Source organism: Littorina saxatilis, linkage group LG14, assembly GCF_037325665.1.
Source record: "Littorina saxatilis isolate snail1 linkage group LG14, US_GU_Lsax_2.0, whole genome shotgun sequence".
NCBI lineage: Eukaryota > Metazoa > Mollusca > Gastropoda > Littorinimorpha > Littorinidae > Littorina > Littorina saxatilis.
In genome coordinates, this window is record NC_090258.1 from 8,295,303 (window position 1) to 8,320,302 (window position 25,000).

The 25,000-nt window shown below is 41.7% G+C and overlaps 1 protein-coding gene and 1 long non-coding RNA gene across 2 annotated transcripts in view; both read right to left on the bottom strand.

Moving 5' to 3' along the window:
• LOC138947042 (neuroglobin-like) overlaps positions 1–1,268 on the bottom strand; it is a 2,247-nt gene extending 979 nt beyond the window's left edge. The window contains exon 1 of the mRNA XM_070318469.1: positions 1–1,268. This exon is cut by the window's left edge and continues 979 nt beyond it. Within this exon, the coding sequence (XP_070174570.1) occupies positions 293–946 (654 nt within the window). The 5' untranslated portion in view covers positions 947–1,268 and the 3' untranslated portion in view covers positions 1–292.
• The window catches only part of LOC138947045 (uncharacterized), a 49,974-nt gene that overhangs the window by 15,366 nt on the left and 9,608 nt on the right, over positions 1–25,000 (bottom strand). The window contains exon 2 of the long non-coding RNA XR_011449531.1: positions 23,002–23,467. This is a non-coding gene — a long non-coding RNA (uncharacterized lncRNA). The remainder of the gene's footprint in view (positions 1–23,001; positions 23,468–25,000) is intronic.

The window sequence follows — 25,000 nt, forward strand, 5'->3', positions numbered from 1 at the left end:
TCATGAAGTGGTCGAAGTAGGCGAACAAGGAGATGCAGGTTTGAGGCGCATTGCGATGCTAAAACACCATAAACTCTTTCATGAAGTTAACCAAGAAGGGGATGCAAGCTGTCGCCATTTGAGGTGTACCCGAATGCTGGAACACCATAAACTCTTTCGTGAAATCAACCAAAAAGGAGATGCAAGCTGTCGCATTTTCAGGTGTACCCGAATGCTAGAAAACCATAAATTCTTTCACGAAGTGAACGAAGTACGCGAAAAAGGCGATGCAGGTTTGAGGCGCATTGCGATGCTAGAACACCATGGACTCTTTCATGAGGTGCACTATGTAGGTGAAGAAGGCACCCCAAGCGTCCTCAATCTTAGAGGCCCACCTCTCGTCCAAGGACGGGTGGATGGCAGTAATGAAGTAGGGGACGAAGAGATCCAGGTACTCGATGCGGACATCCATCTCCGCGTGGCGGTCGCCGACCTCGTGCATGTAGAACGCGACCTTGGAAGGGGCGTCGATGATCTTGATGACCTTATCAACGGTCACCATCACGCGCTGCGCGTGTCCTATGGCCAGGTACTCGATGTCGTCCCGCAAGGCCTCATTCTTGGCGTTATTCCGGAACAGCTCCTTTATCTTGGGCACGGCCTCTAACATTTCGCAGAACATGATCTTGCCCACCTTGAACATGCTGGTGCGGAGGAAGCCCCACGACTCCCTGACGATGTGCTTGTCTCTGGACGAGAACTTGGGCCGCGCGTCCGGCATACCCCTGGCCACCCAGATGGACATCGTCGGACGTCCCTTCCGTCCAGGCTTCAACTCTAACGCTTTCTTCTTGGAATTCCGCCTGGCCATGATGTTCAGTCCGCTTGGGTATTTGATGCCAAGCGGGATCTCACCGTCTTCATTTTTCCCGAATGCTTTATTCCTGCACCCAAAGCAACTCCCCATGAAAGGGTCCTGACAGGACGTAGGCGTTGTAGCGTCTGGTCTCTCGCATGTATCAACTTTCGTACGACTGTCTGCCCCTTGGTGAAAACGAAGGCCTCAAGAACAAAAGGGGAACAGAGGGGATTCTGAACTTGGCATGCTGCACACAGTCTCGCTGAAGAATGAACGCCATCTTGATTCTCAAGGATGTGACGTTTTCGTGTTGCTGCGTCATAATTGATGACGCGCTTTCTCATCTCAGTTCTTCCTTGTCCAAATGACCTCGCTTGTAGGCAATAGGCGACTTGCCCTATCGGTCAGCGCCGCCAAGTCGCGCGATAAATGTGCGTTAACTTGCGTGGCCTTGCGAGATCTGCCGCCAAATGCGGGCATGTTCGGATAGCTCTGTGAGAGATTGCGTTTCAGTCCGGACACTTCGCCTTGAAAATTGTGAATTTTTACTGTGATCAGTGGGCTCAATAATCCTAAAGTTCGTTCAAAGTACCCAAGCATGGCCCGTGCACACAGGAAAGGCGATCGAGCTAAAAAAAAAAGTTGTTTAATTAACACAAGCCAGAGAACAAACAGTATGACCGCAGCGAAGTGAACCTTTCTCATCTTTCGTACCGGAGAGTTATTCAAGTGGAGTATTGTGCAAGTTGGCTTTTTTGGAGAGAGCATCATACCGGATTTACACAAATCTAACTTTGTAAGCTCCATCTCTCTCACCCTTAGTTACCCACGCCTCTGTCTTTCTGTCTGTCTGTCTGTCTGTCTGTCTGTCTGTCTGTCTGTCTGTCTGTCACTCTCTGTCTGTCTGTCTGTCTGTCACTCTCTGTCTGTCTGTCTGTCCGTAACAATACAAGCTATTTCGTGAACACAAATCCACATCCACCCAACCCTACCCCCAAGGCAAAAAGAGTTGCTGCTGCTCTCGCGTTGGTCCATCCCATTACATAAAGCAAAACACGTTTTTGACAAAAGAAACGGAGAGTAATACACTTTTTTATTAAAAAACAAAACAACGTTTACAGAGGAGTTGTGTTGTCCATACCAAAAGTGAACAGTGCCAAATTCAATAAAGCCATTTTCGCGTTTTATTTTTAAAAGAAAAAAAAGTGATAGTTATGAAAACATGTCAAACAAATAAGGTCGGTAGATTTTGTGTGTGTGTAAAATCAATGGTCAGTTCGTTCTTTCTCCGCAGTGTGTGTGTATGTGTGTGTGTGTGTATGTGTGTGTATGTGTGCGTGTGTGTGTGCGTGTGTGTGTGTGTGCGTGTGTGTGTGTGTGTGTGTGCATGTGTGTAGGTGTATGTTTAGATGTATGTGTGTGTGTGTGTGTGTGTGTGTGTGTGTGTGTGTGTGTGTGTGTGTGTGTGTGTGTGTGTGTGTGTGTGTGTGTGTGCGCGCACGCGCGTGTGTGTGTGTGTGTGTGTGTGCATGTATGGGATATTTTCCCGGGATTTGTTCACGCAAAAAGTAAAGGGACGACAGGATGAAAATGGTAGGCTGGAACGGGCTACCGTTATCAAACAGTGTGATATATCAAGTCTCGAAGAGTTCTTCTGTACTATTCTTCTCACACATGACACACTTACAATCTCTCTCGGGAAACGCCCTCTCTTTGCGTGGGGAAAAGGAAATTCAATTCCATTCAATTCAATAAAACTGTATTGTCTGAATGCAACAAACAGACATTTTTCTTTTGGCTCGTGTACGAGATAACATCACACAAAAACACACTATCGGAACATATAGACACATAAAAGTACACATCAATGCACACATAACTGAGGTCTATATACTGGAGTGCATATCACTTTTCCCGAAATGCCAACACGAACACGGACTTTTCACAAAATAGAAAGTATTCGGCATACATATCCCCCATTGTCGGCCTTTTGGCATCGAGTTATGATATAGTCTATACAGGAAGGAGGGGAGATCCCGTCTGTGAGATTCTTCCCCTGCTGTCAATCTTCACTGACAGTCACAATTTCTGGCCCTCTCCCCCCCCCCCCCTCCGACCGCCCCCCCCCCCCCCCCTCTGAGGAAAAGGATATGATGTTGTTTTGCTTTTGTCTTAAAGATAAGAAACAGTTCTACGCACTGTTTGTGTCTGTCTGTGTGTGTCTGTCTGTTTGTGTCTGTCTGTGTGTGTCTGTCTGTTTGTGTCTGTGTTAGTGTTTGTCTGTTTGTGTATGTCTGTGTGTGTCTGTCTGTTTGTGTCTGTCTGTTTGTGTATGTCTGTTTGTGTATGTCTGTGTGTGTCTGTCTGTTTGTGTCTGTCTGTTTGTGTATGTCTGTTTGTGTATGTCTGTGTGTGTCTGTCTGTTTGTGTCTGTCTGTTTGTGTATGTCTGTGTGTGTCTGTCTGTTTGTGTCTGTCTGTTTGTGTCTGTCTGTGTGTGTCTGTCTGTTTGTGTCTGTCTGTTTGTGTCTGTCTGTTTGTGTCTGTCTGTTTGTGTCTGTCTGTTTGTGTCTGTCTGTTTGTGTCTGTCTGTGTGTGTCTGTCTGTTTGTGTCTGTCTGTTTGTGTCTGTCTGTTTGTGTCTGTCTGTTTGTGTCTGTCTGTTTGTGTATGTCTGTGCGTGTCTGTCTGTGCGTGTCTGTCTGTTTGTGTCTGTCTGTTTGTGTCTGTCTGTGGTAGTGTTTGTCTGTCTGTCTGTCTGTTTGTGTCTGTCTGTCTGTTTGTGTCTGTGTTAGTGTTTGTCTGTCTGTCTGTCTGTTTGTGTCTGTCTGTGTTAGTGTTTGTCTGTCTGTCTGTCTGTCTGTTTGTGTCTGTCTGTGTTAGTGTTTGTCTGTCTGTCTGTGTGTTTGTATGTCTGCCTGTTTGTGTGTTCGTGAATCTGTGTATCTGTTTTTGTAAGTTTGTGTGTCTCTCTCTCTCTCTCTCTCTCTCTCTCTCTCTCTCTCTCGCTCTCTCTCTCTCTCTCTCTCGCTCTCTCTCTCTCTCTCTCTCTCTCTCTCTCTCTCTCTCTCTCTCTCTCTCTCCTCTCTCTCTCCGCTTTTTCCCTATTAAACGTAATGTTTTGTATTACCAAGGGAAAAGTTGAAAGATGAGGCTTAGCCTAAACCCTTCATCTTTTTGTAATACATCTAAATCTTTAAATTTAAATCTGAATCTGAACATCTCTCTCATACTGTGCTTAAGTTTGTCCCTCCCTGCAAAACGTAAATCTGGATGTATAATTCATATTAACACGCATTTATAATTAGTATCGAGTGATTAGGTTTTGCTACAGGAACACAAAGCCACATTGTAGAGCGGAATTGAGAGAGAAGGGAGATAATTGGCTTGAGACGCTGCTATCCCTGGAGGCAACAGACACACCCACTCAAGGCGTTTTATTTTCTGTTGCGTCCTGCGATCACAGCTCTACCAATTAAGTCCGCCGGTCTTATTCAAAAAGCACCATACAAGGCCAAGGGGTGATCAAAGGTTCGAATCCCCGGTTCGGCGAGAGATTTATTTCTCGGAGTCAACTTTGTGCAGACTCTCTTGGGTGTCCGGGACACCCCCGTGTACACACATACGCACGAAAAAGATCCCAAGTTCACAGCGAAAGTCTCAGGGCTTGGAAAACACGAAGCCACGCATGCATCATCTCTCGTCTCTGGTTATCATGTTCGTATCTCGATATTTTGACGAGACAAGCCTAATGCTGGCGTGTCGAAGAAGACAGCCACAGGCGGGCTTGTTCGAGTCAAAGTATCACACCACATCCTCAGCGTATGACCAATACCTGTCCCAATATAGGCCAACTAGTTAAACCTTAATAGTCAAAGGTTCATCGTACTCTTGACATCAGAGGTGACCACTGCAACGAGTGCACGTGAGAGTCGCAACCCGTGAAAACAAAAGAAGAAGGAAGAAAAAGAACCTTGCAAACCCATCACATGTTCAGGTTAAAGGCCCACTCCGCCTCGCGAAAAAAGTTCGCCTCACCGTCGCAGATTTGGCCAGGCTTTTACATGGGATAAGACCATCCCTCCACTTGGTCACAGTGGGATAAGACCATCCCTCCACTTGGTCACAGTGGGATAAGACCATCCCTCCACTTGGTCACAGTGGGATCAGACCATCCCTCCACTTGGTCACAGTGGGATCAGACCATCCCTCCACTTGGTCACAGTGGGATAAGACCATCCCTCCACTTGGTCACAGTGGGATAAGACCATCCCTCCACTTGGTCACAGTGGGATAAGACCATCCCTCCACTTGGTCACAGTGGGATAAGACCATCCCTCCACTTGGTCACAGTGGGATAAGACCATCCCTCCACTTGGTCACAGTGGGATAAGACCATCCCTCCACTTGGTCACAGTGGGATAAGACCATCCCTCCACTTGGTCACAGTGGGATAAGACCATCCCTCCACTTGGTCACAGTGGGATAAGACCATCCCTCCACTTGGTCACAGTGGGATAAGACCATCCCTCCACTTGGTCACAGTGGGATAAGACCATCCCTCCACTTGGTCACAGTGGGATAAGACCATCCCTCCACTTGGTCACAGTGGGATAAGACCATCCCTCCACTTGGTCACAGTGGGATAAGACCATCCCTCCACTTGGCCTCATACCAACAATCAACAACCTGGGTGCTCTCTGGGCATAGGTTTTATTAAAAGAATTAATTTCGTAAAAGACACCAGTACATCGACAATTAATTCATAACAAAAATCAAACTCACCAAAGCAAGCAGTCAGGGTGTTTATTTTTGGTATGTGACCAAGTGGAGGGATGGTCTTGTCCCTTGTAATAGCCTGGCCAGACCTGAGACGGTGAGGCGAACTGTGTTCACGAAACGGAGTGGGTCTTTAAGGCCAAGATACACGATCGGTTTCGCACGTACGTTTGAGGCGGACGGGTCAGACCTGATCGTCTCAGATGAACGGACGCTTGCTACACCATGCTCCTGAGACATACGAAGTGAAGGTCGTTTTACCCCACATTAATTTGACGTGGAAGTCTGCTGCATGGACAGCAGGAACAGGTCTCGATGTTGCTGGTTTTTGTAGTTTTTACTTCCATGGTTCCATAGATTCTAACTCGTCGCCAAGATTCAGGTTGATGAGATATTTCGATTCCGAATCGGTAAGTTTTGATGCTAAACTGACCGCCATTTGCAAAGTGGGTGTCGACTGAAAGACGAGCGCTCATTGGCTGGAGGATGCTTGCCATCCGTTCGGAATAGATCCAGCTGTATTTCGAACGGACGGGCCGAGGCGGATGCTGTCAAGCGTGTGAGACGTACGGTTCGGTTGCCACACGATCGGTTTGTGGTCAGTTTCGGCCGTCGGTCTCAAACGTACGGGCGAAACCGATCGTGTATCTTGGCTTTAAGTAGGGTTGTGCTGGTTCAGGTTAGCTTTCGATTTCTGGAAGAATGGATTGGTGGACAATCTGTGAGTGATCGGATGAAAGCTTTCGGTAGAAGGGGACGTGAGAATGGGCTTAAATAGCTAACATCCAGCTGAGAGAGAGAGAGAGAGAGAGAGAGAGAGAGAGAGAGAGAGAGAGAGAGAGAGAGAGAGAGAGAGACAGAGAGAGAGAGAGAGAGGTGAGAGAGAGAGAGGGGGGAGAAAGAGAGATAGAGAGAGGGGGAGAGAGAGAGAGAGAGGGAGGGAGGGAGAGATAGGTGGGAGAGAGAGAGGGAGGGAGATAGAGAGAGGGAGAGACAGAGAGACAGAGACAGAGGGGAGAGAGGGAGGGAGAGAGGTGGGAGAGAGAGAGAGGGAGGGAGAGAGGTGGGAGAGAGAGAGGGAGATAGAGAGAGGGAGGGAGAGAGAGGGAGATAGAGAGAGGGGGAGAGAGAGAGAGAGAGAGAGAGGGAGAGAGAGAGAGAGGGGGGGGAGAAAGAGAGGACGTGCATGTGTGCGTGCGTTCGTGCGTGCGTTCGTGTGTGTGTGTGTGTGTGTGTGTGTGTGTGTATGTGTGTGTGTGTGTGTGTGTCTCTCTCTCTCTCTCTCTCTCTCTCTCTCTCTCTCTCTCTCTCTCTCTCTCTCTCTCTCTCTCTCTCTCTCTCTCTCTCTGCGTATCTACAAATCTTCCCCCACTAATCAATAGTGGTGAAGGGAGATAACTCAATGAAGCCATTATACTCGATACCACGATCATGTCGTAGCTGAGTTCAAAGGCTGATCATCCATGTGCAGTCATCGATTATTTCCCTTGATGTTGGCTCCCTAGATATTGGCAGAGCTGACGAGAGTGGGTTGGCAGAGAAAAGAAAGGCACCGTCCTCCAGTTTTATTCAAACTTTCAAATCTGCACAGGTATTTACAGGGGATAAGACCATCCGTTGATACACACACACACAATCTACAACCTGGGTGCGACCTGTGTGGAGTAAGAATTCTGAAATGAATGAATTATTCGACGTACAGCTGTGTCAATCTCGGAAATGATTCATTAACCAAAACCCCTTTGTAGACTGAATGAACCCAGGCTCTTGCATTGTTGTTGTATGATTGTGTCGAAGTAAAGAGAATTTAGAAGACCATTAGAAAGGACCATTAATATTCTCCAAGTTCGGAAACCAAAGGGATCTACTGGAACTGGATCAGTCGCGACAAGCAGAAAATAAGGACACACGCAATCACACTTTTCTGTCATTTTTCAGTGGCAAGTATGGACAGTTTTAATGCAGAGAACATTCTATCCATCATGAATAACGCAAGTTGCTTTTCCGTTAGTATTCTAATCACTTACTTGGTGTAATATGAGCAGACTTGCCACACCCTCACACATATTAAAGGCACAGTAAGCCTCCCGTAAACCATCACAGAGCTCCCCGAGCGTCTAAATACAGTACAAGCATACTTCCATTTGAACGCTCACCGAACGGGAACATCCTGGCTGCTTTCTGTCGAGCGTGAGACATTTTCCAAGAATTTATTTTCGTGGACTTGGTCCTCTACAACAATGGCGCCTCGTTTTGGTGCTAGACCTAACTTTTAAAATCTAAATAATAAATTGACAGCTTGTTACACAAACATTCTTTAATCATAAAAGAATTCGTTTTTCATCAAGACAAGATCAGAACAATTCGAAGTTGTGAAAGTTTAAAAAAAGAAAAGCCCGGAAGCAGGGTCACGCAAGGGTCGTGGCAGACGACGGTTTTATCAGTGCAAATCGCCGTTCCTCTCAACAGTCAAAAGCCATCGCTAGAGTTCTTGTGAACCACAGCCGTTGTTTCGTGCATAAAAAACGTGCTTTTCAATGTAGATATTAAGCTCACGTCGAGTCGCATTCAAATGACTAACTATGACGACTGCATTGTGAAAAGGGAAAACTGGATCACACGGGTTCACGATGGCTCAGGGGTAAGATAAACCACGCAAAAATAAATTCTTTGAAAATTGTTCGCTCTTTACGGAGGGCACCTAGGATGTTCTCAATTGGTGAGTGTTTAAATGAAAGGGTGTTTGTACTGTGTGTAAAAGCCTGACCGTATCTGTGATGGTTTACGGGAGGCTTACTCTGCCTTTAAATCACAGAAGAAAGAGAAAGGGAGAATGTACGTTCTGGCTCACCGATTCCGACAGACCCTAAATATTAACGCAAAATAGGCTTCTGGACTAAACTTTTACTAAAATGAAACATGCGACAAAATCAGAAAAATACTGCATAAATCCATACAAAAAAAATACAGTAAAGTAAGGTTGTTTTGAACCAATGCCGGGTCTGTCGGAATCAGTAACCCAGAACGTACATTCTCCCTTTCTCTCTGTGCAACGCTAAATTTAGTTTCCATTGAAATATTAACTAGTTGCAGCCAGCGTGTGTTTCGATCCAATCTGCCCGTCGTCGGCAAGCCATAACTACCGTATTGATCTGGTAAAAACAAACAGCAAGCCTGTCTTCTATATTCCTCCAATGGCAAGACAAGATTAAATCATGTGATAGCAACAGTTACGTCACTTCCGCCCACCACTGTGTGTTGATAACAACCCGATCTAGTTTGTGTTGTTAGCAACCAGGCAGACCTGTCTCGCCATTTCGTATTGAGGTGCTGTTCTGTGAAGACGTGTTTGTGTTTCAGTGAAAAAAGTGCTTAATTTAACAAGGTGAATGTCGCAGAATTAGAGAAAGAGCTTCTTGAATCGCAAAATGTTCATCAAGAATTGTTAGATTATTCTAGGCGGTCAACAACTTTAATTCTACCTGACATGGAACAAGCTTGTAATGTCCCACTACCAGCGCCAACACCATCAGAATTTTGGACAGAAGAAGAACAGCATGTACTAGAAGAGAATAGAAAATATTTTGAGCAGATGGCCTTAATAGCAGTTAAGGCTAAAACAGAAGGATTAATGAGACTGCCCAAAAAACCAAAAAGGAAGATAGAAGATTTGTTCAAAGAAAAAGACGGAAAGAAAAAGAGAGTAGAACCAACAACGCCAAATGATTTACATCACTATCTCGTTTCAAACCAAGCAGATGTTAGCCATGCTATATCCACAGAAGCTTTCACAAATGCTTATTTTGCTCAAGCAGAAAATGAAAAAGATATTGTGGAAAGACTGCAAAAAGGGATGAGAAATCTCAAAAGACAGGACGCACAACAAATCTTAATTTACATTCAGTTTGGACAGTTTTTGATTATGTGCAAACAATGGCAGGAGAAGCAAAGAAAAGAAGGGAGAATGAAAGAAACGTGGGCTGACTGGTTGAAAGCAAAAACTGGCTATTCCGATGTTCATGCGCGTAGACTACGCGCCGTTGCTAGATCGCTTTATGCATTTCCGCGATTTACCACTGTTGGTTTGCCAATCAGTTTTATCATGGGCAAACTTAAACAAATCGAAGAGATGCTCCAGATCGAAGAGTACAGAGAGTACTGGTCAGAAACGCCGCATATTCCTGTCACATCAGAGCTCCAACAGTCCCAGTCTTAGACTTACAGTGCTTGTTTGTGCGCAACAACAGAAGTATCACACTGCACCTGCACTGTTAGACAAGTGTTTAAATATAGTAACGATCATGCATGTACGGTTTCAAAAATAGTAATGACGTGATTCTAAATATAGTAACGATCATGCATGTACGGTTTCAAAAATAGTAATGACGTGATTCTAAATATAGTAACGATCATGCATGTACGGTTTGCTGCGCCTGCCCTGCTTTGGCTGTCTTCTTAATCATCCTGCTTCAACACCCTGCTTCAGCTGTGTTATTGTTTTTGCTTCACCCTGCTTCAACGCCCTACAATAAACTTTTTAGGCTGCCTTCGGGCGGCCGCCGAGTGTTAACTTATTCAATTGACTTGTTTATTTTATTCAAGCTTTTGATAAGTGTACTTGGTGGCTGCTTTGAAACTCAACAAAGCCTAGTACTCCCCTTTCACAAACACTTCCCCAACGCAAGCAACGTCCTTTTCCCCGCTGCAGTCAAAACAAAGCTGTCATAGCGGGTTTTCCCGATTGACAAAAATTCTTATTACACACTCAGACTATTTGGAGCCGCGTTTGTTCTCCAGTGCCCAATTGCATAAGAATATTCTGGTGATGAATAAACGCGCTTTGTGTCATTAGCATCTAAAGATTTCTTGTTTACAATAGTTGTGTTGATCTGATGAAGCGTGGAACTGATCTTAGGGTTGTCATGGTGAAACACTCGCTTCTGAAACAGTGCTTCCTTGTAGTTATCATGCGATATGCTCGACTTTACAACCTGTTTGCTTACACCCTTTGCTTTTTTAACCACCCCTTTCTCACTTGCAACACTGTACATCTTTGCACGCAATCCAACATACTCCTTAATTATCTTCCCATTCATTTCATCTTTCATCTTTCCAATAACCTTCTTGTTAACATTTGAGTGCAATGGTGATTCTTTAGGGTAGTCGCAAGTGTCATAAAAAGAATCTTTTCCTTTTACTGCAGGACTTTCAGCTTCTAGATCTTTGTAAATGTCATCCGCTGGAATGTCAAGTAAGAATGAATCTGTGTCTGTGTAAAGTACTCTCGATTTCGGATATCTTGGTTTCAAATAATCATACAAAAACTCAAGCATCAACAGTTTTGACAACTCTAGCACAGTAAAGCCTATGAATACTGGTTTGTCAAGCTTGACTACAAGTTTTTTCATTAAGATACCATACAGCTGTTCATGAAAGTATTTAAAGTCTTGATACTGTGGTTTGGATGTCAGCTTGATGGCCTCATTTTCTCTTGTAACAAGTCTAACATCCTTTCTCTTGTGTGGGTTTTCCATTGTCTTACCAAAGCAACTGTTGTTCATCAGTTTAAAAAAGTCTTTCTCTGATGCATCAGCGGCTTTGGTTCTCAGTTCTGTGTTTTTCATGATGTAAGGTTTCATAAACTGTTCTTGATCAAATAAAATTATACGATGAACAGCCTTCAAAATTAATCCATGTCTAATGTAAAACTGTAACAGTCTGTAGTGACACACATACTTCTTTTTGTGAAACAGATTGGGCACCAGCTTTGGGGGTTCTCTTGGGTTTACTTTTAACCTCTCAGCCGCTAAAGGATAATCATTATGTAGATCATGAAGTGATAGTGGATAGTCTAAGTCAACTTCTAGTATCCATCCCTTTCGACTGTCTGGGCCTGCTTTTAATATTGTCAGCACAACACATTGTGAAAATGGTCCTGAATAGATCTTAAAGTTCCGAAGTGGAAGCGTCTGACACATTGCCCAACCATACAAATTGTTTGCATCTAGATACATGATGTAATTAGAAGGTTTCATAGGATCAAAGTCGTCCAAGTATTTGTTGTTGGCTTTGCAGTAATTGTGTGAAGCCATACTGATTCCTCCACGTAGTCCATTTTCAATCATCTGAAGTGTAGGAAGATCTGATAGCAAGTCAATCTTTACTCCTGTAAATCTAAGAAATGCATCCCAGCTCATGCCTGGTGCAGATATGTAATGTGAAGGATCTAGATTGTAGTGCTTCATACATGTTCTTCTGTAATTCTCAAATATATCTGCAAGTAAACAAACATCAGCCAACAAATATTGATCATGATAATCACCCATTGTATTACATCCTAATTTATTCCATGCAGTCTTAGCGTGTTCATAGTCTTCGTCACTTATACCTTTACCCTTCAGCCGTGAGAAGTAAGCATCCTTTGGTGGTAACTCATCTTCATCAAACCTCTCCCACGAATCCATGTATTCATATGGATAGACTCCCTTTCTAACTAAGTCACTGTCAAAGTACTTACATGTGATTGGGAAAGCAGTTAGTGATGAAGATAAAGACTCAAGTGTTCCCATCAGATGTTGAGCAGAATCGTAGAAGTGTAAACTATTCAGAGTAAAGGCCATGTACTTTTCTGAAGACTGCGCAATGCATCTTGCTTTGTATTCATCAGTTACTGCCTGCATGATCAGATGTGAATCATAACCGCGCAAGTTATGGAAGAAGATTGGAAGCTTCCAAGTCTTAGGATCAAACTTTAATTGTAGATTACATTTGCTGTGTGCTGCTCCTCGGAACTGCCCACTTACATGATCATGATCTCTTACTATTGGATTGTCTGTGTTTGGTGTTAGACTTTGTTCGCATATCCAACACTGTGTGGTAGAGTTAAACTGTTCTTGGTCTTCAGGTTTCATAACAATGTCTGAAAGATTCAGTTGTTTGGAGCAGTCATTTCGCACTTGGTTCATTTGCTGTAAGAAGTTCTTTGCTGCATTAGGTCCTCTGTACAATTGCGGTTTAGAATGTTTACCATCTGAACTAACAACAATAAATGCATATGAACAGACTTGATGATTACTTAGAGTTACTGTTTTAGGTAGGTCTTTTGGTAAAGGTCCTTCATATGGCACAATGATAGATTCAAAGTCAGCATAAACAACATAAGGACTTTTCTGTAGTTTGCATACATTCTTAAAATACACTTTGCTGTCTGGCGGTGGTGTTGTTAACTTCACAACCGCATCATCAACGCTCTTACAATGTTGCTTGTGTATAAGTGCTGCATGAATTGATGGAATACGCAAGAGACATCGCCTACAAAAGTCTTGTTTACTATTGTGATTGCTTGTGCTCGCCATCAGTCTACTCATTGTACGAATCAAAGTGTAATGATATTTTACACCATCAGTCATTAGTAACATGTCAACATGGTTAGTATCACAATCACCAATCGTTGGTGAGTTCTTTGATATTCTGACTGGTTTCAGTTCATCTTCCTCATCCCACGTGTAAACATTTACGGTGATGGGTTTGTTTTGCTGTTCAAATTTGTCAATGCTTGTAATGCTGACAGGAAATTCAATACCAGTAAAGTTTAGTTTATTTCTGTATGCATGATAGTTAGACACTCTTTCTGCATTTTTCTTTACACTGTACAGTCTTGCCAGAACACACCACATAAAACATTTGTCATCATCATTCTTTATGTTCAGCACAGCACGTTTTTTGACAAGAGCAGGAGGTAAAGGTATGTAACTTCTACCTCTGATGGGGGCAAATTTACTTAGCTTCAATTCTATTTTTATAATTTCACCTTCTGACCATCCGGATCCTTTCATCTTTGCATCCTCTGCAGCTTGCTCAAACCGTTTCATCATTTCATCTGCCCAGTTTCCATTCAATTCTGCCATAGAATTAAGTGCTAGTTGTCTGGTTGAAACATGAACTTCTAGCACCTCATCACTGACTGTTTTGTATTTTATTAAACTGACTATCTGCACTTTTACTGGAGGTTCAATCAACAAATTGTTTGGAATTTGTTCAATGGCGTCTTGCACACTGGACTGCACATTTTGAGGATCCGTTACTTGTAATTCAACGGTGTCAAATACTGTCGATAAAGATTCTAATACAGAGTCTTCCATCGCTGTGAGTTTGATTTTATAACTCAAAATAAAAATATAAATCAAAAAAATGAAGTTGCAATTCTTTCTCAGAGCTTCCATTTTTGTTAACACTATAAAATCTGAAATAAAAAATCATTTAACATTTGTACCACGTGGAACTAATTGTAATTCCTCTTTTACAAAGGCTCTTTGCGGTGCTGGTTCTCTCAAGTAATATATAGGTGGATTTGTCTCTACTACTCTCTTGATTTCATGAATGTCAATACTCCAGATTGGATCCGTTGCACGCTTCCTGCTGTCACCCTCAGCTTCACCGGGTGCATATAAATATCTGACTTTCTGATTGAAAGGTAGTAATGCCACTGGTGTTGTTGACTTTGGAGCAACAGGTATTGTTTTCTGTTTGATTGCATCAACTGGTCTTAACCCTGTAGCTTTAAATACCTCCAGATTCATTGCTCTAAGTACTGATGGTAATCTTTTGACCCATTCAGTGTTACGCAATTTACTTTCTGTGTCCAAAAATTCCTGATGGTACTGATATGAAAACAGTTTTTCTGCCAACTGTTTGTTAAAGCTCTCAACAATAGCCTGTGACCTGTGGTTTCCTGGAATACCTCTCTTCACTGTAACATGATGTTTTAACAGAAGCTGGTTGACAGCTCCTTTAAACTCCTTACCATCATCGCACTGAATCATTCTGGGATACTTTAGTGGTCCACGTCTGTAAATTTCTTGCAGGGCAACAGCTGTAGCTATAGCACTTTTCTCTGTCAACGGTTCAGCATCTTTGTATCTTGTTGCAACATCAACTACAGTCAGTGCATACTTATATTTCTTCCTTCTGACTGTGTCATGCGGTAAATACAGCAGGTCTATTTGATGAGTGTCATTCGGTTTAATGTTAACAAAGTGTGGTCGTGTAATTTTTCTTGGTGCAGGTAAATAGATCTGCCAAACTGCCTGCTTTGACAACCATTTCTTTGCTATATCTTGAGAAACACCTGCTGCGTCACTGAGCTTGTCAATAGCAGTTCTTCCTTTCCAGTATCCTTTTGGGGAATAATATATTTTAGATAACAAAGCATCACTCATGGTTTTTTAAATGACAGAATATTAAGATTTGACAGCACGCGCAATAAAGTAAACAACAGCCATACCAATAACAATGAAAACAATCTCGCCCACCTTCTGCTCTTCTGAAGGCTGATAAAAGTCACCCAGTTTTGGAGGAGCACTTGTCTTCATTTTCTTTCCAGTTACAAGATAGTATTCTTGAATGGCTGCATCAACATTGTCAAAGGTTTTGTTTGCATGTCCTTGCTGCCTGAGTTTATCATTCATAAAGTCTAACTGCGCAATTCGTTTCTTCTCGTATTCATCCTGTGCTTTCGCCAGTTGTTCCATGGCTTTGTTGTGCCTTTCCCTCTCTTCACCATTTTGCAGTTTAGAAAACAAATAGTTGCTGCCAGAAAATGCAAGCGCATTTACAATCGCACCTCCCACCATCATAACCAAGCTAGCCATTTTATTGTCTTACATGTTTATATTTTCTGGAATAATTCCTTGCTTCACCAAAAAGTCTTTTGTTGCAAAGGAAGCTGTCACAACACCAATTAGTTTAGCACCGTCTTCGAAGTCTAACTTTCCCAAGTCGGCTGGTTTCATTCTGAGGAGACTTTTACCCAGCATTGTGTAACCTACACTCAAGCCTCCAATCACTGCAGCGTGATAAACTAGATTAACTATTGTCTTTTCAGAACTCATTTTTATGTTATCAAAATTAAAATATTAAAATTATTCCATATGAAATGAATCCACTGCAGGTACTACTGTGGGCTTTGTTATTGTTTGTACTGCTTTGTTTGTTGGTTTTGGTGTTTCTGATTTTGGTGTTTCTGATTTTGGTCTTTCTGACACTTTATATTTGCCTTGCCAAAGTTTGTAAAGCAAGTATCCACCTCCTCCAACAACAGCTGCTACAGCTACTTTTCTGTATGATAGAAATGAAGATTTTAATTCTTGATCAGTTTGTGTGACCTTAGTCACTTCAGGAATGTTTGGTGTCTGCTCAACCTCAGACATAATGTTCTGCTTTGCCTTTTGATTTAACTTTTTTTGTCTGTTCCATTCGGCTAGTTTTTTTCCTGCTTCTACTCTACCAGGTTTCTTTGTCACTGTGTTCACTTCTGGTATTTTCGTCTGCTCCACTGTCTGCTTCAACTGATCCGTCATCTTTTTTATTCTGAAAATTAATGTGTTTGAAAGTAATTAATCCAGCAACAAATGGTACTAATAAAGCACCAAATCGATAATACAGGCCACAGGCAAGAGATTCGAGGGACTTGGAAACAACAGGGTCATGAGTTAGATCATGTGTTAAGTCTTCCTCCGAGTCGAGAGGTGTAAAATGTCCAAAAATCTTTGTGTACAAACCTATAACAGTCTGTCCAATACTTCTAACCATCTTAGAACCAAGCACTGATTCATACCGTCCATGATACTTTTCTATATCTTCTGAGGAAAGATGTTGTACTTCTTCCACAGTTAACTGCTGCCCAAGGTAGTGTTTTGTTTTTCCACAAACAGCAAGTGAATACAATCTTTCTTTTTTATCAGGTATAGTCCTACTGTCACAGATTTCAATATCTGTAGAAGTCTGCATCAGCAATTCATCACAGTTCATTTTATTTTGATGCAGAATAAAATAAAAATCTAGTAATTAAACTTGAGTAAGAACTTGGGTAGGAACTTAACAAGAACTTAGGTAGGAACTTGAGTAAGAACTTAGGTAGGAACTTAACAAGAACTTGAGTAAGAACTTGGGTAAGAACTTAGTAAGAACTTGACAAGAACTTGACAAGAACTTGAGTAAGAACTTGTCAAGAACTTGAGTAAGAACTTGACAAGAACTTAGCAAGGATTTCTACAAACATACATACTGAACTGGTTGATCAGTTTTTAAAACCAGTTTCGAGTGCTTAGAAGATTTCAGATTATTCTTTATTCTTTCTCTCTCCTGTTTGTTTTCAATGACATCATTTTCTCGAAGACACTCTTCAAAACTGTCACGGTCCTTTGAATAGAACAATGTTATTGTTTTGAGTTGCTCTCTAAAGTCTTTCAGAACTGCATTGTATTTTTGTGTTAATATCCAAACTGATATCAATGCATGTCGTCCACTGAATGCAAGCTTTGCTAGTGCACTTTTCTTTCTAACAATGTCACGTTCTGCTGCACAGTCATCAATAATAAACAGTGTTGGCGTGTTCTGAAAAAGATCGAAATAATGCTCCAAGCAAACATTTAGACGATCAGAAGGATTTACAATAAATATATTTTGATCAGACCATATGAATTTTCTCTCCTTGTATGTTCTGTTATGCTTTATGGTTGGACAGAATATGACTATGTGTTCAAAGTGATTTATGTAAACAGTCTGTAATAAATCCAAAACATATCTTGTTTTGCCGCAACCTGTTGCCCCACAAATCAAAGAACAGTGTGGATCTTTTGGAAGAAAATCTAGATACTTCATTTTAACACGTTCAATAAACAATATCCTGTAATCTGCTTTCAGAGATGTTTAACTGCGCATCTGACACAACAAACACGTAGATCTTAACTGATTTACTACTACTCCCTACTTCCTTTTCAATTTGTATTGTGATTCCTTCTGATCCGTTTTCAATTCGCCTTCCACTTCCATGCAGTTTGTTGTCGTCAGTTGTTCTGAGATCCAGCCATAACGCATATTTATTTGTCAAGAAATCTTCTACGCCAACACCGTGTAAATGTAGATCTTTAGCCACAAGATCAGATGTTGGGTCTTTCAATCTTCCTCCAGTAAAGTACTTTCTTGCTTCATCATAGTGTTGGTATGGCAGCATGCCAGATGCAAATATTTGGTTTGGCTGCCCTTCAATTGTGCAATATACTCTATTGATTAGTGGATTGTAAAACTTTTCTATTTGCCTTTCATATGAATCTTTTGGTTCCTCAAACAACATAAGTATTCCCTTCATTGACCTAGCTGGTGTATTCAAGTTAATGTTCCAGATTGGATCAGCCTGGCTTTTTGAAAGTGTACTGTGATTCAACACTCTTTCATAATAGATAGGCAGCTTAGAACTGTACTGATTTTCTATAAGTCTAGCCAGTTCAGGATGGTTTACAACATCAAACTCTAAAGAAATTCCAGACACCTTATACTTTGCTTCCGGGTCTTGTGAAAGCATAACACGATCATAACTATTGAAAGTCAGGTCGTATGACAGCCTGTCACGCAATGCTCCTTGATAGAAGGGAGGATGTGAATTTATGAGTTCAAAGTCAAGTGGAATACAAAATTTGTTTCCAAAAGCAACATTGACAGCGTTATCTTTTTTGTTATTGTCAGCTTTATCTCCTGCTCCTATTCTAACTTTTATCCCATTGTCTGACTGAATCCCTTGAAACACTCTGTTTTTCTTTTCATTGTCAGTCAACCAATTATCTGCATAAACTAAAAAAACATCTGCATTATTCAATGACATCACTTCCCGCCCTTCCAGTTTGACAGTAATCTTCCTCACAATTGCTCTTCCTACATTATAAGCCAAAGTCCTATTTGCATCTGAGCCAGATTCTAATTCTAATTTGAATGATAGTCTTACAGTGCCCGGTACAATAACATCGTTCTTACCTAGATTAGGAAACCTAACAGTAAGTATTTCATTCTGATCAATAGTAGAAGGATTATTTGTAACTATAACTGTTTGCCTTATTCCTTTTACCCCGAGAGGTTCTTTCAGCCTTCTGTAAGGATCAAGAACAGAACCGAACGATTGTGCCATCTTTTTTTATTTTCAAAATAAAAAATAAGTTACAAATGGCAGAAGGTGGATTTGAAGATTTATTTGAGCCAGCGGACGACATGAGCGAAGCAATCCCTTTGGTTCCCTACCATCATTCACTGCATTATGAGGTGGCACGACATGAACTTCTGGAAGGTAAAGTTAGAGATTTCTACAAAAGTTTAGGAGAAGAACCTGATGTTTTAGATCCAAACCAGTTCAAAATGGAAGCAAATCATTTATATACAACTAGCGATAAAGGAGAAAAAGTCCAACTTACATATAAATCTAATCCTGCTAAGTTTCTATCAAAAGTTTCACTAAAACAAAAACTTACTGCTAATCGACTTAGGCAATTAGATATTGTGCCTAGCACACGGTCATCACCTTCCCATGTTGTTTCCTTACTTCAACAAGCAGAACTAGGACTACCAACTGCTACTCAAATAGAATCTGTTCCATTGCAAGATCTTAATAAACTTGCAGATGAGGCTGATCAACTTATACAAGAGATAGAGACTTCTTTTTCTGAGGAAACTTCACTGAAGACTCCACAGGAACTATTACCTATGAGAGAAATAGAAGCCCTTAATCAATCACTACAAACCATCAGAGGTGAAATAGCAAATAATCTGTCAAAACTAGGTCAGCTGGATGAAGATATAAACAAAGAGAAACAAAAACTTGCTGATGCTGATGATTTGAACCTAGAACAAGAAGTAAAAAACAGAATTTCTAAGCGTTTAAAAGATTTGCAGGAGGAGAAAGCCATAAGGTTAGAAGTTCTAAGTAATAATAGAGAACAACTGAGAACACAGGTCAGCAGAATAAAAAATACAATTCAAAGAATCCTTTACGAAGACACAACTCTTGCTGAAAGAATTAGAACGCTTTTCAGAGAGCAGGGAATCACAATAGCTAGTATACTAACTGCGTTAGGATTTGCAATAAGCACATTAGTGTTAACACTCGCAGGTGGCACTGTCACACCTCCACCTCCACCTCCACCTTCATCTCCATCTGATCCGGGATGGGTAAAGAAACAACTCAAACACATTGCAGAACTATTAAAGAAACTAGCAGCAAAAGCTTTGGATGCACTTCCAGGAATCATTGGTTCAATTGTTAGCTGGCTGTTATCTTTTGCAGGTAAAGTTGTTGGTTTCATGGCTGAACATCTCTGGACTCTAATAGTTTTAATTGCAGGTGTTCTGCTAACGAGAATAAAGCAAAAGTAAGCCTACACCCACTCCACCAATTACTAGAGCAGTCTTCTGCGATTCATGATCATCACTAATACTAACAGCTTGATCATCACTAGTGACAGAATGATCTTCACCTGCAGCGTGATCTTCACTTGTCACGCTTTGTTTCTGTTCATTGTGATATGGCTGTAGCATCGTTCTGATTTCTGAATTCAGTTCTTCACCCTTTCCAAGCGGCTGGGTGTCACTAGCAATAATGATTTCATTGTTATAATTTGTTATTGTTCCAATCTGCAGCTGGAGATCAGAAGGTAACATGTAAAGGCCGTTACCAACAGCAAAGTCAACTTTTGATCTTGCATAACGGAGAGAGTCTTGATACCTTTTGATGCTGGAAGGCAGATCAACTGCAGAGTTTATGACATCTTCTAAATTTGATAACAACTGTTTCTGTGCATCAAACCCTGTGCTTGTTCTCATTATGTTTGATCGTGTCTGTGCCTGCGAGCCTAGCAAGCACCACGCATATGTTCGGATAGATTCATTGATCCTTTCAACACCTGATCCAGTGAAACCTTTGCCGGTGTCTAATATAAAAGTAGTCCATGCATTGTGGTGCTCTTGTTCTATTGATCCTAACTGTACCTGCACATTTGAAGAAAAAGATGTATGACCTGGCCAGTAATCAAAATTATACCTCCTGTGGACACCCCATAAATATAGTGTTCCCATGCCATGGTTTTTGTCTTGCTTTTGCCTAAAGTCGGTCTTAAAATCTATATTGAATTCATTGCAGAGACGCTCATACACTTTCATGTTTATCCTATTGTTGAATGGGTTCCAGCTCTTTTCATGCGGCATTGGTGCCTGAAGTTCAGACAAGATTCTCCTGCACTGATAGTAAACGTGAAATGTGTACACACACTTTGTCAGTAAGTTTGAATTATTCATGTGGTCTGCATAGGACACTCCACATCCTGTGGTTGCACAGAATATTGCAAAGTTTAACTGATTCTGATAGAACTGCATTGGGTGAGAGTTCCACATCTTTGGAACACTGTCATTTTTGATTGGGGGATTTAGGTAAGAATGGAATGGGTCAGGCACTTTAACGCGAATGGATTCTGTTTCTGTTACAGCAAAGTCCAACTCATGGAAAGAAATAGTCTTTGGATTGTAATATGGTCCAGTTTTGTATTTAATGTCTTTGTTGAATTTATACTGAATCATTTTTGTTGTTGAATAAAAAATGTTTATCACACTAACAAATGTGAAGACTGGTGTGCCAGTTAAACTTGCAAACCCTATCAACAATCAAAATGGAGGAATGAAAGTTGCACTGCATGAAATTATGTACAAGGTTACTTGGTCACACACACACACACACAGAGTTCGATCGAAGGAAATAATCAGAAACAAACATCCTCTCCGACACATCACCACACTTCATTAATCGACTCCGATTACTGCCCTCATTGTGTTCGACAACAAAAGAACCTTTCCTCGAAGAATTTCTGCAAACACAGGAACCTTCTTCCAGAGGATAGATTTCCATCAGAGCTGAGCTTGAAAGCAAAGCGAACGAAGAAGACGCGCAAACAGATCATTAGTTGTTTATGTCGAGGATAATAATTATAATCTGTTGACGAAGACGTTCCCTGGCCCTGTAAATAGGGAAGGGGAGAGAGAGAGAGAGAGAGAGAGAGAGAGAGAGAGAGAGAGAGAGAGAGAGAGAGAGAGAGAGAGAGACAGACAGAGAGACAGAGACAGAGACAGAGAGACAGAGAGAGACAGAGACAGAGACGGATAGAAGAGAGAGAGAGAGAGAGAGAGAGAGAGAGAGAGAGAGAGAGAGAAAGAGAAGGAAAGACAGAGACACAGACAGACAGACAGACAGTTAGACAGACATGCAGACAGACATGCAGACAGACAGACAGACAGACAGACAGACAGAGACAGACAAGGACAGAGAGAGAGAGAGAGAGAGAGAGAGAGAGAAAGAGAGAGAGGGGGAGGCAGAGAGACAGAGAGTGGGGGAGAGATTGAAGGAGAGAGAGAGATCGAGAGACACACATTCATACACACAGAGATAGGGTTATGCAGAGAGGGGGTCGTTAGAAAGAGAGTGGGCCCCTATGAGTGTGACAGAGAGCGGCTGAAACATGTTTTGTGAGAGAAAAAGAGGGAGAAAAGAGATATATAGACAAAGAAAGCAAGACAATGAACAAGAGAAAGCATAGGTGTTATTGGAGAGCACTCAGCTGTTTAAACAACGAAAGAGCGCACAAATATCAACAGTGGTTCATGACTTGGACAAAGGAATTTGATGGGGGAATGTTCTACAGATTCTCTCAGAAATGTTGAATTGTAAATATGTTCCGCAAATGTTAATTACCACACAAGAAGGATGTAAGCGATAATCCAAGAGATAAAATGTATGTCTGTTAGTGAAGCATTGCGTGCGTATTCAGTGAGCTTGCGCATGCGCGTTCTTCTATTCCTTGACGTAAACGTCCTGGCATGTTGAGGTTAAATTGAAATGAACCAATGAAAAACAACACTCAAAACATTAGAGAGTTAAACAGGAAATAATGTTAGCGGCCTGCGTGCAACCTAGGCTCCCCCCAAATCTATAAACGTTGTTTTACAAAAGAAAGAAAAAGGATATTAAGCCAACAAAAGCTACCCAAAAGCTTTCCAAAGATAATCGAACTAAAAGCGTTCCTTTTCATGCAAACAATATACTATGAACGTTTCTGCACTTTTAACGCAAGTAACGTTTCTACTCATTTAATATTCTGTCCACGCACATTTTCTCATTGCTGGTGCTAATGTGCCGTTTTGCTATTCGCGTAAAACAATGCCAAACTCGGTGCTTTTGACGTATAAAATACCCCCCACCCCCCTCTCCCCCTCCCCTAAAACACTCACACACACACAAACACACTAACACTAACACACACACAGTAACACACACACACATACACACACACACACAAACACACACACACACACACACACAGTAACACACACACAACAACAACAACAACAACAACAACAACAACAACAACAACAACAACAACAACACACACACACACACACACAAAATAAATACCCCAAAAAATTATTAAGGTTTCTCTACGGAACGTGTGATGTAGTATGGAAAACAAACAAGCATTTTTGTTTTGTGTCCTTTCCCTTTAGAAGTAGGGTCAACACTTACCTATTGCGAGTACCGCAGACAGCAGTCCAAAACAGCGTAACAAGAGTTCTCCGTGCATGGCCATGGTTACGTCCCTTTCCTCACCGAATCCAAGATTGTTCCAAACATCCAAGAAAAGGGATGTCACTGCAGTGAAAATTCAAGCGAATTTGCACTGATGACGTTTACATCGTTGGCACACTGACTGGTATGAAGATGTGTGATATCCGTTTGTATCACCCTCTCAGCGAAGACGTGTGATATCCGTATTTATCACTCACTTAGCGAAGATGGGGGATATCCGTGTGTATCATCCTCTCACACTGACTGGTATGCAGATGGGTAATATCCTTTTTTTCAACCTCTCGGCGTATACTCATGGAGACCACTCAAAACATAGGCAGCATTTCAGCCCAGAGTGGATAGGGCATTTACTGTGATGTATCAACACCAATGGTCACAGGTAAGAAAACACTCCTTCATGGATCTGAAACGAAAGAACGGAGACACTGTGAGCCAGCTGTGAAGACATTCAGTGCAAGCTGTCGTATACACTTAAACAAAAACTTAGACTTTGAGGATGAAAGTCGCTTGTTCCATATCAATTTTAGTTATTGTCTCAGGTGCCAGGAGAATGGTTCCGTATAACTCTCACTTACTCTTTTACACACGTGACGTCGTATGCATTTTAGAGCGCTTACTTCCCTTTGTTTGTGAGACGTCGTATGTACGTTTCAGTTAAACGAAGGGACTACGTAAAGTGTTATATATATGAAGTCTTATATCGCGCGCGTATCTCCAGACTCGGACTCAAGGCGCAGGGATCTATTTATGCCGTGTGAGATGGAATTTTTTACACAATACATCACGCATTCACATCGACCGGCAAATCGCAGCCATTTCGGCGCATATCCTACTTTTCACGGCCTATTATTCCAAGTCTCACGGGTATTCTGGTGGACATTTTTTTTTTATCTATGCCTATACAATCAATTTTGCCAGGAAAGACCCTTTTGTCAATCGTGAGATCTTTAACGTGCACACCCCAATGTAGTGTACAACGAAGCGACCTCGGTTTTTCGTCTCATCCGAAAGACTAGCACTTGAACCCACCACCTAGGTTAGGAAAGGGGGCAGAAAATTGCTAACGCCCTGATCACCCAGGGTCGAACTCGCAACCTCTCGCTTCCGAGCGCAAGTGCGTTACCACTTGGTCACCAAGTGTCCTTAATTGGAAGATGTCCTCTCATCAGAGGGACCTCCAATTAAGATCAAGCCTTTACTTCACGTTTCCGTTCATGACAGGGATAATTTGGAATGGAACAATGAAACAAGGATGAAAGTCGCTTGTTAATTTCAATGCTTGGTATTCTCTCAGATGCCAGGAGATTGGTTCCGTATAACTCACACGTACTCTTGTTGCAAATGTCGTATATGTGTAGAGCTCTTACGTCCCTTTGTTTTTAAGATACTCTTGTTACTAAAGCGCTCTGTTTCATTTGATCAGGATTTATGAGTACACCAATTGAGTATTCAACATCGGAGCACTTCACTGTGATGTAACGGTCGTCTGCCAGCACTGATCATTGCCAGTGCTGCTGAACTGTGCATATCCCATATCTGACAAATTTTCCAGATCGTATAATTTCGATCGAGTTAATTTTGGACATAGCATATTCGCCCCCACATTTTGTGCGTGTGCGATCTTTTTAGAAAGTCTTTTCGTTGTTACTTTGCAGCTGTTCTTTTTTGAGAAGTGTATTGAACACCTATTGCCGACAATATGAATTGTCTTTTCAAAACAAGTTCTGGTCGGTAAAGTTTTAGAGCCTTTGTACTTTTTCAACGCTACACGCATGCGATACATATCTGGACTAGACAGCGGCAGAAAGACGGGTCAAAAACATCGCTGCTTCCTTGTTGCATACACCATTGGATTTTACGAAACCCATGGTTTATGAGCATTAGGAAGTACTAAGTAAAAGAAACAAATCTTAACAACAAAGTTGCTGTGGTAAGA